The sequence below is a fragment of the Cottoperca gobio genome, chromosome 11 (assembly GCF_900634415.1).
Source record: "Cottoperca gobio chromosome 11, fCotGob3.1, whole genome shotgun sequence".
In the NCBI taxonomy this organism is placed as follows: domain Eukaryota; kingdom Metazoa; phylum Chordata; class Actinopteri; order Perciformes; family Bovichtidae; genus Cottoperca; species Cottoperca gobio.
The window spans coordinates 4,628,325-4,646,194 of record NC_041365.1 but is presented as its reverse complement, the minus strand read 5'-3'; the positions used below and the strand labels follow the sequence as shown (position 1 = coordinate 4,646,194).

Sequence of the window (17,870 nt, the reverse complement as noted above, 5' to 3'; positions counted from 1 at the left end):
AGAGCGAGGCGCCGCTGAGCTATTGTGTAGTGTTTCTGTTGAAGAGGAGAAAATGAACTGGCAGCCTCAGGAAACATTAATATGAAGAAAGAATTAGGATAGGATTAGAAAATGGAGCTTTTTCTTCATCTCCAATCATACAGTACACACATATAGTCGTACTAAAAACGTATGACTTACACAAAAGATCGTTTTTTTCTTCTTCATACATGTCATGATTTAGGAAATGTTGAGTGTTTTACTTAATATATTTCCAGTTTCCACATTCTTTGAACATCAGTGTTATATCTTTTCAGACAAAATAATGAAATGCCACTTAGATCAGTGACCTCACCGTCTTACAGCAGTAGCACGTAGCTGTGGCAGTCCATAGGTCATAGACATAAACAGGTGTGGCTGTTGGTCTGGATGTGTACCAGACTTCTTATGTAGAGGGAACATTGTCTGGATGACTAAAGGGTCAGACCTGATTCCCTGAGCTCCTAAAATAGATCAGTAAAAGTAAGGCAGAGAGAGATTCCTAAATCACACGTAATAATAATGAGAAGAGGAACAAGGTCTGACCAGTAACTGAACTTGGCTGCTGTAAGCTTGCATAATGCTGTATTTGTATTGCCGTCATGCAGAAAATGCCTGAATGAACCGGACAACATGTGGCCAGACTAATGAAGGGGGAAAACAGAGCAAGACGTACTGTTTTCAAACCCTGTATGGGCAGCCGGCCACGGAAAGCCACTGGACTGTGTCAGCGACGACGACAGACAAACAGAGCAAAGTTTACTAAAACAAGCTGCGGGGAGAGAAGAGGGAGTCAGGAGATAGTACAGAGAGCAGGGGCACATGAGGCTGTGTACTTTACACACCATTATCAGCTTCATTTCTGATTACAGATCGTACATGTAGAAGCACAGGGTTAAGGTAATTAAAATACCAAAAGCTGCAAAAGGCACAAGAAATGACGTATTGAGAAGTTTTATTTTCTACATTCACTGGTCCTTTTAGTGACGAACCACAACTTGAGCAAAGATCACAGTATAAAATGCAAACATGTCTGTTGGTGCAGACAGTTAAACAATTATATATAAATCTAAAATGAGTGAGTTTATACTTTAATCAACAAAATCTCAAGGCAATTCTAAACAATACAAACTCGCCAAAGACTGAACTGAGAAGTACAGTGTTTGCAAAGTATGACTGGCATGTAGTGAAATGATCATTTATCTATTGGATCAATACAGCTTACATATGGCGTTGTCTAACTGTCGGCCTGTGGTGTTCCTATTGTCTGCTACATGTTGCAATATTTCACACAGGCCTACACACCCTTTAAAGTAAGTCACCTACATTTACAACACATGCATCATTGCAAAACACGTAGGGAGATATTATTAATGCACCAGAGGTAAACTGTGCAGTTCTAGACAGTTACTCTGGACAAAAACACTGAAAACATTCTTGGAAAAAGTTTTAAAAGTGTGTATTTTGGTTCCTACTGCTACTAATTTCACACCAGTTCCAACAAAGGGAAAATTATTATTGTGAAGGTCACGATAACTTGGCAGTTAAAATACAATGCACAGTTCAATCACACATATTAACTTCAAATATGTTGCAATGCTATGTTTTTACAATTCCACTTCTCCAGAAAGGCACATTTTTTCATTTTTGCTGAACATCCATCAAGCATGTTTACATCTTATATTGAAGAAGCTAAAGGTTGGAAATAAATGTGACTTTACATTAAATGTCATTTCACAGCATGCATAACCAGTGCAAATCATTTTTATAGTGTCTCTACAACGCTGTAGTTGAGCACTGAAATGCAATGAATGCAGACGTTACGTGTGAAGCAATGCTGCAAGTTGTGTAGGACTGAAACTCTGACGTGAGCTAAAGTGGGGGAACAGACTTTGCTCACTTTGTGTTTATGCTGGTGTCTTTGAAGTGACGCCGCTGCAGCTGGCTTTGGCAAGGTACACATTTCACTGAAAACACACAACTTTACCCATTAACTGAATTAACCATTTGCCAGTCTTTAGATTGTTAAACGATACATTTTGAAAGAAAGAAACCCTGACGAACTCCAACACCATTCCTGCTTCATAGAGTTACCATATTATTAGAACTGAAATGTGAGTGTAATGAGGCAAAGGGACATTAATACTTGACTTTTTCCATTGCCATTAGCAGCCAGTAATCGTTGCCATATAATATAAATTGCTTGGAGGCTGGTAGTAATAGTTCAGCTCAGTTATTTATATACATTTGTTCTAGTTCTTGGCACCAACAATGAGCATTTTTCTCCATCTAGGTTCGTCTCTGTGAGAAAAGGAATCCACATTCCTTTTTGCAGCCTTCTCCCGCTTAGAGTACAAGTTCATCCATTTCTTCAAACATGGACCCTTTTCTCTTCGTAATTCTATTATTCAAACTATTTTAGCGCGTTCTCTTGGAATTGCCCAGTTTCTTTGGATCCTTGCTGGGCATGCACCAGTCGTCGGCCTCTATGCTCGTCTGGTAATGCCGTAAGGCTGACTTGTTGAAAACAGGAAGTCTCTCCACTGACTCTGAGGACAAGGCCTGTGACACAGAGCAGAAGAGAACTTATTAGTCTGCATCTCTATCGCACACGTACGTACGCATGAATGAGAGTCAGGTCCACGTCTTTTCCCTCTGCGCTTGGTTAAAACTCTGTACTCTGCTTAAGTAGAAACAGCAAAGGTCTCTCTGTTTTCTGACATGGAAAATGTGGCGAGTTACAACCTACAGCATGACAGACATTAGCTGTGCATTGTCTGTATGACATATCTAGGCTACATCTGGAACTTTAACCCAACTTGGCTTTTAGGGTTATTCCTGTGTGTGTGTGTGTGTGTGTGTGTGTGTGTGTGTGTGTGTGTGTGTGTGTGTGTGTGTGTGTGTGTGTGTGTGTGTGTGTGTGTGTGTGTGTGTGTGTGTGTGTGTGTAGTGCAGTTTTTACCTTCAAGTATATGACAGCTGAGGTGCCATAGCCCTCCATAGAGTAAAGCTGAAGGTCTCCCTGGAAATACTTGGCATACAGACGGGAGATGGGCAGGCCATAGCCAAAACCAGCCTGAAGAAATAATAACAAAGTTACAGTATTATTATCTCAGCCAATGGCTAAAAATATTAAAAACAATAAGTAAATACTGTGGAGGGATTGCATTCAGATTCTCTCATGGTTAGATTCTAATCAAATGACAATGTTCCTGACTGCATTCCTCTTTGCAATTGGATAATTTGCAACCACGCTCTGTTGTGTACGTCTCGAATTAGAACCGGGAGATTTACCATCTAGTTGACTTTTAATCCCAGTTAAAGACTCATCTTAAAAATACAATCATCAACCCTGCAGACGGGTTTAGTCTCACCAGTGGTGCATTGCGAGAGTTGTCTTCATGGACAGGACTGGGAGCTGTGGAGTACATGTAGCTGAACAGACGCTCAATCTTCCTCAGAGGAACTCCGCCTCCTCTGTCAGACATCTAAAAAAAATAAAGGGGAGGTTTGTTAGGTTTACTTCTACATTGTTGTGGCAGCAGCGAACTCGTCGGCTCTTCATCACGTGCCGTTTGAAAGGAATCTAAAATCTAAACATGCATACAGATGGCAGTGAATGGCACCACATTGGTTTGTTAGTTTCTGCCTGATTACTTCTAAATACTGTCTTTAGTACAAACTCTCCGTGTCCTCATCTACCTTAATAGTGAGGTCCTCAGGTCCCAGTGAGACTCGCACTTTGATCGGCGGCAACGTGTAGCTTGTCTCGTGGGTCTCTACTGTAGCTCTCATGGCGTTCTGACGGAGAACATACAAAGTGGATTACACAACGAGGCAGGAGACGCATGGTGCGAACAACATACTGTTAGTCAGGCTGGTTGGTTACTGTACCTTGAAAAGCTCAAACAGCATATGGTAGAGATGGGATGGCACATAGACAATGTGGAGGGGCTGGTCGGGGTTTTTGGCTGTGGAAAAAAGTGGCACGGTGTTAAAACTATGACACATCTTTAAGCCTGACTGAAGAGTAAACCAGGGGGTGAATGCAAACCTCTGGGACTACAAGCTACAAAACTACATATAAACTCTAACCTGACACAAGACAAACCACCTCAACATCAGTGGAAATAAGATTAGAGCCACTTATCATATTAGACCTGGATTTCCTGGATTGTGTTCAAAGCCCTGGTACATGTTCTGACTGATATGGATTCGATTAAAGAACATATGGTAGCAATAAATACCAAATGTGTTCTACTAAAATACATATTCTATTAATGTATACGTTACATCAGCCTTTCTTATGCATGTAATCATACTACCCCCAGTGATATGTATAAGCATGATACATTAAAGCCTGCTCTACTTCTGTAAAAAATTGAGGAATGTCTGATGCTAGCTCTTGGCTTGGCCCAGCTAACAGGACACAGATGCAAAGGGCTTCACTTAAATCCAAGGTTTCATAATCCTAGGATTAATCAAGGTGCAGTTGAATGTCAAGAGCACACCAGTGAAACTATCTTCTCACACAAACATCCAGGTGAAAGACAAAAAGATAGTACTTACAATTGACTTCTGTGATCTCCATTTCAGGAGAGGTCAGGTAATACTGCTCACACAGCATCTTTGAAGTCTCATAGGCATCTAGGAATTTAAAAAAAACAACATGTTTGTTTATTCTTAAAGAGGACATTATGTTTTTTGTCATTTAGTGAACCAGTGTACACGACACAGGAAAGTGAGTCAATTAAGGCCGTGTTTTCACTTCCCACTCTCACAGATAATTAAAGGTCAAACAGCCATGACTCTGTGCAAACACAGTGGTGGAATATAGATGACACATTCAGTGTGTGTGTGTGTGTGTGTGTGTGTGTGTGTGTGTGTGTGTGTGTGTGTGTGTGTGTGTGTGTGCGTGTATTGACGGCAGTATTGGAACTGAGGAAGATCATTGATTACCTTTTACTACCTCCACCACATCACAGCTGGGATCGATGCTGCCAATATGTTTGGGATGTGCTGGGTTCGCGCTGCCTTCGAAGATTAATGCTACAGGGCATAATACAACAGATGTGTGTAACTCAAAATAGGACACGAGTCATTGCCCACAGATGTTGTACATTTGTTAATATTTAACCAAATATAAAGCACATATCTAATATAAGTGGGTTCTTTGCAGTATGACATGCAAACAATATTAATCATCACTGACATAGCCACGCATACACTCGTGTGTCATTCAGTGCAATAAAACTGCTGTAGAGTAGGACTGCAACTAAAGATTATTTTCATGGTCGATTCATTTGTATTTTTTTCTTTGCATGAAAAAATATTTTAACAATGAATCTATTATTAAAATAGTTGGTGATGATTTTTCTAACCGATTATTCGAATAATAGTTGCAGCTCTACTGTAAAGCTATTAAGACAGGCTGGGTGTCGACTATGTGGCACCTTTTCACAGCATTAAATCTTTTTTTTTTAAAGTACAAAGTGTGCTGTGTCATTTTAAAATAGCTCTCAAACATTATCAGCACTTTGACTTTAATTTAATGACATGAGCTACGAGTGTGAGCAACTGTGTTGATTAACTCACAGTCATTCACCGAGTGCTATACTGACTGTGCTGGTTCATGAGCATGCGTGTGGAGATGCGGCTCATGTAGAAGCGGTCCAGGAAGTACTGAACGTTCTGGTTGGTGACGGGGTCCACGCCAAAGGCATCCTTGTATTCCACCACACCCTGAGCCATGGTGGGCACCACGTTGTTGTGCCGATTACGGACGTTTACCAGAGTCTGTGTGAATCTGAGGGCAAAGACATGATGGATTTGTGTCAGTGTGGGTGGTTAACATCAGTATGCATGGTATTATGCACACGTGCCTTTTGTGGAGGAAAAAGAAATTCAACCAAAAGACCATCTTCTGGTAAACATGTACAGTAGCCTGGAGCTCCTTCCCTCAAGTAGTAGTAGTAGTAGTAGTAGTAGTGCTAATTGCAACATATTAATAACGTAATCCTGCATTAGAAGAAACCTCATTCAAAAGCAATAAAACAAGTTATAACAGATTATACCTGATAAAAAAGTCTACGCCCAAGTAGTAAATATTTACCCAAGTAGCACATCTTTTGTTAGAAGGATTAACTTGAACTGGAAATGATCTATAAATGACTTACTTCGTCAGGACCTCCTTGTCATCTGGATTCTGTTCTAGAAAATCTACAATCTCCAACAAACTCTGTGAATACCTGGTGGGCACAAAAGGATGGATTCAAAGATATATACAGAAATACACTCTACGCTAGTTAATTCACCGGTCTACCTGGGGGGGGGGATTACATTCATGTGAAAGCATTGAAAACAAATCTGTAAAGCAGTTCTGTTACACTAAGCATCTATAAATTAGACATAGAGCAATTCCACATAGTTAGAACAACACTGTCCTCTCTTTAGATAATAGTTGCTTGTTTTATTACAGACTTCGGCCAGTGGATGAGGAAGAAGACTGGAGTGCTGAGCTCATTGAGTTCACGGTGGGAGAACTGGGTGAAAGGTGAACAGCAGTGTGGCTAGCTAGGATTTCTACGTGCTCCATTTGTTCTTAACTGACCTTCAGCTCTCAAATGTTGGATTATGTGAACAGATCTCCAAATAGACTATTTTGCGACTTGTATTTTTCACAAGGTTTGCCAGGGACTATCGAGGTGCGACCTCTCTCTCCTTGTCAACAACATTAACAAGTGGCAGATCAACTCTTTTGCTGGCAATCCAAAGAGCTCTGCAGTAGGGAGAAGAGAAAGCCACAGGCGGTACATGGCCAAATATAGATACTACTGTGGCTCTTAGGAGAAGAGAGGGGGTGGGGTAATGACCTTATTGTTCACATGTCTGAACGTGACTTGTACACCAAACAAATTGGACATGACCGACTGAAGTCTGCAGCAGAATGCTGTGTTTTAACGTGATGCTGTTGGTGGTGGATAAACAAACTCTGAATATAAATGATAACAGATATTCTATTAACAGCTGAAAACCTACAACAGAGTTCTCCTACACATACACACCTGTACTTGACTGCACCTTCAGTGTTTCAGTCTTTACAACATGTACAACGTGTACCTTTTAAAATGGGTGTGCGAACACAGATTCACACATGCTGTTATAACTCTTCCTGTGTGAGGGTTGTAATCACAAACAGATGCATCCAGGCAACAAGTACTATGCATTATCTTCTTAAGTTGGCGCTGCATATTTATGGTAAAACATGAAATTGGAGCATATAGATAATGTATTAAGGTATATTACATAAGAATAACATGCCAACAGCCGGTATGTTAGCTAATCAAATAAAGTAACGCCCCTAGATCAATGGTGTCTAGTCAGTGAGTTCAAACAGGACAGTGACAAAACCTCACATAACCTCCAACAACACCAACAGCAATAATGTTCTCATCAGATCACAGCTATAAGCCTGTGACTAGTTGAATGTACCAAAATGAATGGAGGACAAAATGCTAATTAAAGCTCAAATCCAAAGGAAGTTTGTTTTGAGAGATAATCAGAGGACGTATAACCCGAACAGTACTGTTTCATAACTGCGACCCTGCTGAAACAACAAACACTCCTTGTATGACCTTCAATCACCTTGCAACCATGTACATATATATCAATAACAAATACTATAGAATTATTACGCTACATTTTCTCTGCACCCTGATGTTCCTTTTGATATTGCAAAGATGCATGAAGACTTGTTGGACAACTAACACCTTGTCAGTTTATATAGAGAGATATGTAGTGTAGTATAGAGCTTAGCATACCAGCTAATGAGGAGCTTTAGGGATGGGGTGCTGAGGAGCTTGTCAGGGAGGAAATCAATCTCCTTCATGATGTTGGCCAGTCTGACAGGAAGCTCCTGCCGCAGGAACACAAAAGAGGTCTTCTCACATGCATTGGCTGAGCCTGAAGTCACATGAGGTGAGAAAGACAGGAGGAGGAAAGAGTGAGCAAGCATCCAACTTTTAACCCTACCCTGTCAAAAACATAAAACAGCAACCTTTCTTACACATTAATACATGCAGGACATCTGTCCAGGATCATTTGTGAACACAGTCTTTCCTTAGAGGATGAAATGGAAAACCATGATGCAAATATCTGCATTCCTTATGTCTATTTTTTGCAGAGTAAGCAGTAATATGAGAGGTTGCTATTCGTATATATAAGCACATCAGCTTTGTTTGTGCTTCTTCCGTAGGTCATTGAAAGATTCAATTGTTTTCCACAGTGCCACTAGTCCTCAAAACCCTACATTAAACGTGATCATGTCGGAATCGTGTGCAGAAAGAGACACAACAGACTTAAGAAAGGATCAGAAGCTGCACTAACATCTGCCAATGTTGTCTGTCAATCACCAACGGTCGGTCAAAATAACATGAGTCGTGCAACTGCCGTGTGACTGTGGGAAGGACAAGCGGAAATATACTTACCGAAGTCAATGAATTGCTTCATAGACAAGGGAGAGGGGGAGAATTTAGCAAACCTCTCCACTTGTCTAGGTATACCAGCGACGGAGCCATTTTTCAGCAAAAACTGAGCGAACTTCATTTTCCCTGTGTTTAACAGACTGCAACGGTCCAGAGTAACGGGGACCAACTGTCCTTTCTTTCTTCAGCACGCTCCAGTTTGACGACTGTTAGCTAGCTAAGGGCTTCGTACAAGAACCACCTTCGTTAGATTAACATGTTCAATGATGCCGGTTATGAGTTCCCCATCATTGTTTTTCTCGAGCACCTCGTATCTCGGCAAGTTGTTGCGTGTGCCCTTCAAATGCAACTTCCAACAGTAATCTCTGTGTTGTTGTTGTTGGGCGGGGAGAAGGAGAGATTGACATGCAAACCGACCAATGGGAGACAAGATCTTCCTGGAACTGGAGGATGTGGTGTAAGAAGTGTAGGTTGAAAAGCAGAGATGAGTGTCTGTGAATTATAATGATTCAAGGAAGGATAGGAAAGACAACGTAGGGCAAGGTTACATATTTTTTTAGTTTTTTGTTGTTTTGTTTTTTTAAGCAACTTTATTTATAACACATAAAATAAGTACAGGGACTAACTCTATGTTGCACAATTCAAATAAGGATTCTTGTCCAAAACAGAATCACTTCTCCTAAGAAGAATATTTTAAATGTATCCATAGTGTACAATTATATATATATATATATATATATATATATATATATATATATATATATATATATATATATATATATATCATATATTATATATAACATCAATTACTTATAGGAAATAGTAATACACTAGTTATTGTTGAACATAGAAAAACAAGATTATTTAAACATTAGGCTATAATAACCAAATAACATAGATAAGGTTAAGACACTAGAATAATAACAATACAATTAATTAAAACAAATTAGCAGAGCAAGGGGCTATAAGTATGCGTTTCCTGGCTTGGGCACTGTTAACCCTTTTTATGTATTTGCTGAATATAGTGCAATGTGACATTTATTTATATAATATTACATTATGACAATGATATTATTAATTAATTAAAGTCCCATTAACTTTGGGAGTAAAAACAAGTTGTTGTAGGGGAATAAATGGGTTTTTAGTTGAAAAAACAAAAGTAATGTTATTAGCGAGAAAGAAGATTAGAGAAAATACTAATTTCAAACTGTATGGAAATAATTTAGAGAGAGTTGAGATGTTCCGGTTCTGGTATATGATGTGATGAGATGCCTAGCAGGGGAGCTGATATTGCATACTTGAAATGTTGTTGCTCTTATTAGATCAAGGTTATATAATATAAGAAAATGTACTGAGGAGGATTATATAATGATACAGGCCGAGGCTTAGTGTGAATAGGAGCAGGGTGTGCCTGTCTGTGCACAACAAGTTGAGACAACGAATGTCACTGTGTTTATGCAGAAAACAGCTCCTTGTCAATGAAGTCATACAGATAGTTTCACAATCAGAAAAAGTGCTACAGTGTTGCTGGGAAATGGAGAAAGCACATAAATCAAGTGTTGGCTGGACAGGAGGTGCAGCAGCAAGAGACTTGGCAGTATATGAAAAGGAGTTGTGTCCAACTGTGATGTGGCCTATAAAATCCCTGTACGGTTACTAGAAACTCTGTTGGTAGACCTTGAATTGCTTCAAATAAAAGGAGGAAATCAAAGTGCAGTGATTAAGTAGCCATAGAGATGGATTGAAAGATCTAATAACAGATAATACAGGTTTAATAATCAGATTTGTAACCGTTTGATGTTCAACAATCAGACTTAATATTCAAAATAATAACAATTTATTCAAGAGTATTTAAAGAAGTCACTTAGGTCACATTCATTTTTGGCTCCTGCTCATATGGGAATTATGTGATATGAGAAAATGGACAAGCTGACATGGCTTTGTATGGAAGAAAATCAATCAACTGCAAGCTGCCATTAATCCTCAAAGAAGAAGAAGAAGAAGAAGAAGAAGAAGAAGGAGAAGAAGGAGCAGAAGAAGAAGAAGAAGGAGAAGGAGAAGAAGTAGTAGAAGAAGAAGAAGAAGAAGAAGAAGGAGAAGAAGAAGAAGAAGAAGAAGAAGATCTTGCTTGACTTTGGGTTGCTACAAAATAACAAAAGCTTTAATTACAGCCTCCCCTACCGACGAGCTACCCAAAATACATGTTTGTTTTATGTTTTTGAACGCCTACCGAAAGTAGTCAGCTAACAAAAGGATGTTTCTAACACTGCACGGTGCTTAATTAAGGACACATTTGGACCAGCCGTTGCAACATACTCAATCGAACGTGTGAACGTGACGTTCCCTCGCGCTGCTTAGCTAAATATAAAAGCTAAAACGCACCAAGCGTTCAACCCACTTCTTCAACTGGCCAGAAGATGGCGGCGTTGCAAAAGCTATCAGACGATGGAGGAGGTGGGATTTCCTCTCCTCCTCCTGAACATCTTCCTACTCTTCCTAGGGATGTATGAGCGTGCGGTGCACCTGCTTTATGTATATAATCGACAGCTGAAATGCTCTGTTTTGACCAGTGTCATCAATAGCCTTACGAAAAGGTTTACACGAGCTATTCTGTAGTTCCCGACAGGCCTCGACTCCGTGTCATTTAGGTAAAGGATGTTTTTTTGTTTCGGGGTGCAGCAGTGAGACAGCATCTTTGCCGGGTGACACATCATTCTCAGCACGAGTGGACAAGGTACGACTGAAACAATAACAGTACAAAAAAAGGTTATTTGCGATTAAAAAAGCCAACCTTTTTGTTAGCCATTCGTTAAACAAATGCTCTAGTATTTATGGAAAGGCCTAAACATTGACCTAGCCTAAGTACAAACGCTGACAAATGTGTAATTAGCTAGCTGTGAATGTATGCCCTGCTAATGTCAGTAGTTAAACACACGCCTTTGAGAGGTTTGTTTTTCTTCTTGTGCAGGCTATTTAGCTGTGACATGGGTTTTCTGTAATGGTTATAGTATGTATGTGTCATCGCCTTACATATCTTTAGTTGTTTTATGATGCTTTAGCAGACATTTTTAAACCTCCAGGGTCAAATCCGTCTATTAATTTGCTGCTATAAATAGGTAGCCCACCTTTCTGTTATAACCCAGAGTCAGTGAGCCTTTTCAAGATCCTACATTTAGTCTGTTTTTAATTAAATAATCAAACTAGTGTTTCCTGTATGTTCACTAAATCTGAATTGTGGCAATAGAGCTGTTGAACTTTTGAACATCCTTTCCCATTTAGAGTATTGTAACGTGTAAGTGGCTGAATATAGCCTACATGCACTGGACTAGTTTGTGGTGAAAGGTCACAAAGTCTAGGGTGTCACACCAATGTTCAAATCCCTCTGTGCCCAGTATTGACAGCTGTTTTGCTTATTTCAAATCCCTATTAGTTGCTGCACATCAAAGGTTATGGATCTACTTTATTGGGACGTATAACTGCCACACCCAGTGGGTTTTCTGAAGCATCACCTAGGCTCACTGGATGAAGCTATACATCTCCTCTGTACTGAATCATGTGATAATTAAACCAGAGCATATTGTAGTGCGACATGTAGCTTATTCCTGTTTGTTCCTCTGACTTGAAGCCCCGTAGGACGCTATGTCGGACAAAAGTGACCTAAAAGCAGAGCTGGAGCGCAAGAAGCAGCGCCTCGCCCAAATCAGGCAGGAAAAAAAGATAAAGGAGGAGGAGAGGAAGAAGAAAGAGGTAAGGAAAAAAGTGAGTAATTTCACACAACTGGCTCTCATACTGTATCACACAGTGCGTGTTGTTTGAGTGTTCAATTGCTTTGTGTCAGGCCGTGACACACAAAAAGGGCTTGAAGTTGGTGTAGGAAATCTTTATAAAAAAAACATGTCCTTTAAGTCGTTTTGAGTAAGCTGATATTTTTCTTTATGTATCCTGAGCAGTCGGAGAGCCAGCAGAAGAGAGAGGCCATCCCAGAGGTTTCAGACTTGGATCGTAAGCGCAGGGAGACTGAGGCCCTGTTACAGAGTATTGGCATCTCACCGGAGCCTCCATTAGGTATATAATAACAATGAATTCATCTTTAAAGGTTCTCTGTTCTCTTGTGATTGTACTTCAAAAGGTGTATTTAATTCTTACAATACCTACAGTAGAGGTTACCTAAATGATTCTAAAATGACACTAAACTTCATTTAAAAAATCTCTGATGCACCCTTTAATGGTTAAACTATTCTCACCATGTAGCAGACCTACAAATCTCATAGATTACTGCAGGTTGAATCCCCTGGGTTCTTTCAGCAAGCTTTTGAAAGCACTGGTCTCTAGTGGTCTGACATTGTAACAACACCCTCAACACCTCACAATTGGGTCACTGCTATGCCTGCTATGTTATTAGCTTAAGTTATTCACAAGTACAAATATATACAAATAAAAATCTACAATGTATTTGATGCCTTGCCCTCCCTCTCCTTTCTTTTAAACATTTATTTTAATTGTCCATCACTCTTTTTACTTTGTTGCATTTCATCCCGATTCTTTTGAGCAGTCCATTCCTTGCAGCCTTTAATGTTAGATTCATGTTATTTTCGTTATTTAGTCCCGACCCCTGTGTCACCCTCCAAATCCATGAGCACACCCAGTGAGACGGGGAGCCAGGATTCAACTGATGGAGGAGCAGCAGGCAGGTAGGCCAAGATCACACACTTCATCTTTATGTTGTGCCTGAGTCTTAAAGGGATAGTTTTGATTGTTTGAAGTGGGGTTGTTTGAGGTTCTTATCCACAGTCAGTGTATCACCTACAGTAGATGGACAGACAGACAGGAGAACGAAGCAACGTAGAAGTCAATCAATGTATTGCTGTGGACGAGGGCAGCAGCAAAACATGTTTTTGCCACCCAAAAACATCAATATCAGTTTAAGTGTACGCTATCTTTAGAATATTTTCACTGCTTTATCTTGCCGTTAGACGTCCCTTTCCAATGGCGAACTGAAACCGTTATCTATGTTCTCTTCAGAACCACCAGACAGGGGTTTCCGGTCGACCGCTGCCTAAACTGGTTAGTTTGATTGTGTTGTTGTGTGACTTTGGTGTTTTAAGGGTTAGTTCGGAATCATCAAATTCTCACAATAGCACAAACAAACTAACCGATCGAGGCAGTGGTAGACCAGCAACCCCCCTGTTCAGGTAATAATGTATAGCGTACACCTAAACTGATATTTAGTTTTCTTTTAGGTGGCTAAAATATGTTTTCTTTCCCAGCTGTTTCTCCAAACGTGGGGCATGCCATCTGTCATCTACAGTAGGTAATACACCGACTGTGGATAAGTACCTCATACAACCCAACTTCAAACAACCCAGAAAAGAAATGCTTTAAAATGAAAAAATCACGTCGCTTTAAAATGATAATTTGAAGTTGCCTTGGGCTGTTTTCTGGCATGTTGTCACTTTTGACACATATTTTGTGTCTTTTCTTGTCAATCGCACGACAGGTTTAGGTAAGGATGAGTGTCACTGATGGTGAGGTTGTGGTGCCTTGTTAGGGTTTGAACTTGGTATCTGTCACTCTTCATGGCATCCGGTGTTTTGATGACCACTGTACAGCTTGTCGCTTCTCATAACTAGTTTTGAGAATTTTGACGTTGAGGTATGTCTCAGCTGTAGTCATTCCTGCGAAGAAGTTGTTAGTTTGAATACTGAGAGGTGGAAATTTCCAGATATTATCTGTGCAAGTAAGTACCACATTGGTAAATCTTCAGAAAGCAGCCTTAGTGATCCAGTAAATGGATATGGAGCCTAATTAGCTTGTGTCACTGTTCTGTAGGATGTACAGTGCTTACTAGCTCATATGTCATACATGCTCCTGCATAATGACTTTACATCCATAACACACCAGATCAGTGGAGCAACTATTTACCTTTAAGTTCTGCACATGGCTGCTCTGAATCAAACCTGCAGTTGAGAAGAGAGTGGTCATCAAGCGCTTTCCATTTGCTTTTTAATGGCAGCTGACTGTAGAGGTCAGTGTGTGAGTGATGCCTTCAGGGTTCATTAGTGATGTGTTGTTTTGGTATGGCCAGGGGTGGAATTGGGGATTAAGAACGTTTGGTAGCTCAATAAAGTTCCTATCAGAAATAAATTCTCTTATATAAGACTTTTTGTTTCTTTTTAGATTTTACAAATTGGATTTTACAAATTGGTGAGTTAGTTCCACTTCCTGGAATGAAATATTCCCCCCCCCCCCCCCAAATCCACCCTGGATGATGGCATGCCGTTTTGAGCTTCTCCATTTGTGGCTGTGTATGTGTGTGTCCCTTCTTAGGTCAGATTTCTCTAAAAACAAGTCCCAAGCACAGAGCTCAAGGTAAGTATTTTCACATCAAACCCAGGAACCCCCCCCCCCCCCCCCCCTTTCTTTTTTGTTTTAACTGAGTTTACCCTCATTTAAACACAGACACATGCAGTGTTGTCAGTGGTGTTAGCAATGTGTTCGCATTATGATATGATTATGATTTAAGATCAACATAGCGCAGTCCCTCTGCTCTCCTCTGACGACTTCTTGTCTTGAGGCCTTACCGTCTCCCTTAATACCAGCTTGAAAGATTTCTGTTTGCATGCGTTGACCCACAGAAGTCATTCCAGCCTTCACAGAGTTGACAATCTGCTGCTAAAAGTGTCATCGCTGTTACTGCAAAACAGCCGTCTGTTTGTCAGGCTAAAGAAATGCCTTGCCTCACCTGAAGCTGTGTGGCACAAGCTGAAGGTCTGATGGGCATGTTCACTGGCTCTAAAAGGTATCATCAAAAAGTGTAGTGATGTGCGTTATCCTTTTACTGTAGATTTCAACCAAGTTGCCACATAACTCTCTAGGTTCTAGTTGCCGTTTGATTTCCCTGTAAGCAAGCGATCTTTCCTAAAATAAAGGAATTTATAACGGCTGAAGAACTATGCAAATGCACTAAATGAGCTCAGCTATTTCTTCAAAGTTTGGCAAAACTCATTGACGATGCATGACAAGTATATTGTCATGTATGTCGTGCGAGCTAAATCTTTCTAAATGCATTTTAATTAGATTTTCATAGGCTGAACATGTCAATATGTAGAGTACATAGAAGATGTATGTTGTCCTGTAGCTGTGAGATGGAAATTATTCTTCCTGGCTTTCATGCATCATTTGGTACACATTTACATATGAGACATCCAGACACAGAATGTCACATAAATATGGACTATTGTCATAAATCTTGAAAGTGGATGCTGTAGATAGTTAAAACATCCAAACAAAGATTCCTGCAGAGTTCTCCTGCATTTAAAAGTCAAATAGTTTTCCCACTGAAAACAATGAAACCCAACAGTGGAACATGTTTTGTCCATAAATGTATCTGTGTTTAGTACACTACTGTATTTAGTGTACTTCTAGATCCCTGGCAGAAGACCAAGACATCTATTGAAAGAGATGAGCGGAACTCTTTAAATAAATAGCGCATGGAAGTTTAATGCAATATAATGTCTCCCTAATGTATAGCTCTCCCACGATATATCCACTTATCTAAATATGTTTCCATAATCAGTGTCATCTTTGCATGCAATTTGATGGGAATCCCTGTGTTAAGCTGTTCCCTAGATAAGTGGTCTGTGGCTCAGTGTGTATGCGCATACATGTGGTATTTGTGCGCCACTGACACGTGTGCCAATGTTTGTGTGTTTGTTATAATGTGTCTGTTTTGTAAACATGCATGTCCTTTCTTGCCCCCCCCCTGTTGATGACATCAGGACTCTGCAGTGGGACACAGACCCCTCTGTGCTGCAGCTGCAGGCTGATTCTGAGCTCGGGTACATCCTTCTTCTCTCCTCTAGTTCACTGTCTGACAAAAATATGATACTGCAATAGACCTTATTTAGGATTGCATGGCACTTAATAGTGATATAGTGATAATGATGTTGCGTTTCTGTTTGCAAACCAAATCTTCCAGCTTTGGTTGTTTGATAAATTGATCACAAACGATTGTGATTGGTGGTTTGCTGTGCATGCAGAGCCTGCATGTCACTCACTAGCAACAAACCTTGTGTATCCAAGAACCTTCTCGTACTTCTCTTGTAGATTAGTCTTGAAAAATTATAAATGTAGCTTTTTTTATCAAACGGCAAAAAAGATGAAGCAAGACGTATTTGAGTTGATTTGCCTTACTTGACATTGCGCGTCCTGCAATGTGATTATTGTGCATGTGTGCAGCACTATACTGTATACATTACAAATCAAGTGTATTCACAATATAACTATGCTAATGGCAACATCTTTTCGCTGTCACCCAGGCGCAGGATGCAGAGGCTGGGAGCCTCTAAGATCACACAGGTAGACTTCCTTCCCAAAGAGATGGTCTCTTACTGCAAGGAGACACAAACGCCACTCAACGCCCACCTATCTGAAGGTGAGTATCTTGTGTGTTTGCGTGTGTGTCTGTGTCTGTGTGTCTGTGTGCGTGTGCATGAGTGACATCTTTTGACAGTCCATATCATAGACTTAAGATTCAAGCTGTTTTAGGGTCCATGGGGCACCAAAGTTCACAAGAGGCAACAGAAGTTCTCAGGTTTCAATGATTGTCGTCTTTGTACGGTTGAATTTGATACTCCTTCTGTTAGCCAGTTCACAGCCTGTAAACCTGGAGCAATTTCAAGGCTGACAGATGAAAGTTACCCGAGATGATGACTGAGGGATGTTGTGTGTATATCTGGGTTGTATGCACACAAAGATGTACATTTGTGAATGTGTATTTTACGTATTCCTTTCCATTATGGACGGTTGAGTGTTCTTAAATAGGAGGAGCTGTCATTCATTCCATCATGATTTGATCTGGGTCTGGGAAGAAATGGTAGACAAGAAAAATGTGGCTTTTTTTCCCAGTTGTGTGTTTGCATACGGGGAAATGTATGTGTGTATATTTGTTCTCTGCAAGTGGGCGTGCGTGTGCATGTGTAACTAAACACATCCATATGGTGAGAACTGAGGTTAGTCCTGCACTTGATTTGGCATAATGTTGGTAGTTGTAAATTCAAGGCAAATAGATTTGAGTATCTTTCTATCGGAGGAGAAAGACGATGGAGACTTGGATGGATGACTGTTGGTGACAGCCTTTGTTCTGTTTCTACATGCAGATAGTCCATTCAGAAATGTAATTTTTACGTGTAGGAATGCACATACAAATACTACTCCACCTACACACTCTCCATCCAAACTGACTACCAGGCATGTATGTATAACACACACACACACACACACACACACACACACACACACACACACACACACACACACACACATATACACGCACACACACACACACACACACACACACACACACATACA

At 40.2% G+C, this 17,870-nt stretch overlaps 2 protein-coding genes across 12 annotated transcripts in view; one reads left to right on the top strand and one right to left on the bottom strand.

Annotated features, from left to right (window-relative positions):
• Nucleotides 1-956: 956 nt before the first annotated feature.
• Nucleotides 957-8,869, bottom strand: pdk4 (pyruvate dehydrogenase kinase, isozyme 4). 2 transcript variants are annotated; one of them, XM_029443076.1, is made up of 11 exons: nt 8,505-8,869; nt 7,839-7,980; nt 6,195-6,266; nt 5,640-5,824; nt 4,978-5,067; nt 4,588-4,665; nt 3,913-3,989; nt 3,721-3,819; nt 3,393-3,506; nt 2,981-3,094; nt 957-2,580 (listed from the first exon to the last, which is right to left on the bottom strand). In XM_029443076.1, exons 1-11 carry the CDS (start codon nt 8,620-8,622, stop codon nt 2,437-2,439), a joined length of 1,233 nt encoding a protein of 410 aa, XP_029298936.1. In that variant the 5' UTR covers nt 8,623-8,869; the 3' UTR covers nt 957-2,436. The 2 variants fall into 2 exon arrangements, 1 of the variants encoding a protein (XP_029298936.1); XR_003833010.1 differs by lacking the exons at nt 957-2,580; nt 2,981-3,094; nt 3,393-3,506; nt 3,721-3,819; nt 3,913-3,989 and having other exon boundaries at nt 4,619-4,665; nt 5,614-5,824.
• A 1,692-nt stretch (nt 8,870-10,561) lies between these two features.
• dync1i1a (dynein cytoplasmic 1 intermediate chain 1a) overlaps nt 10,562-17,870 on the top strand; it is a 49,813-nt gene continuing 42,504 nt past the window's right edge. Inside the window, exons 1-8 of one of the 10 annotated variants that reach the window (XM_029443055.1) lie at nt 10,562-11,235; nt 12,127-12,248; nt 12,452-12,566; nt 13,054-13,192; nt 14,679-14,705; nt 14,829-14,870; nt 16,280-16,339; nt 16,820-16,935. In XM_029443055.1, the coding sequence (XP_029298915.1) occupies nt 12,141-12,248; nt 12,452-12,566; nt 13,054-13,192; nt 14,679-14,705; nt 14,829-14,870; nt 16,280-16,339; nt 16,820-16,935 (607 nt within the window). In that variant the 5' untranslated portion in view covers nt 10,562-11,235; nt 12,127-12,140. Of the gene's footprint in view, nt 11,236-12,126; nt 12,261-12,451; nt 12,567-13,053; nt 13,195-13,998; nt 14,005-14,678; nt 14,706-14,824; nt 14,871-16,279; nt 16,340-16,819; nt 16,936-17,870 lie in introns of all 10 variants that reach the window. The other 9 variants (XM_029443054.1, XM_029443061.1, XM_029443059.1 and 6 more) reach the window with 9 other exon arrangements.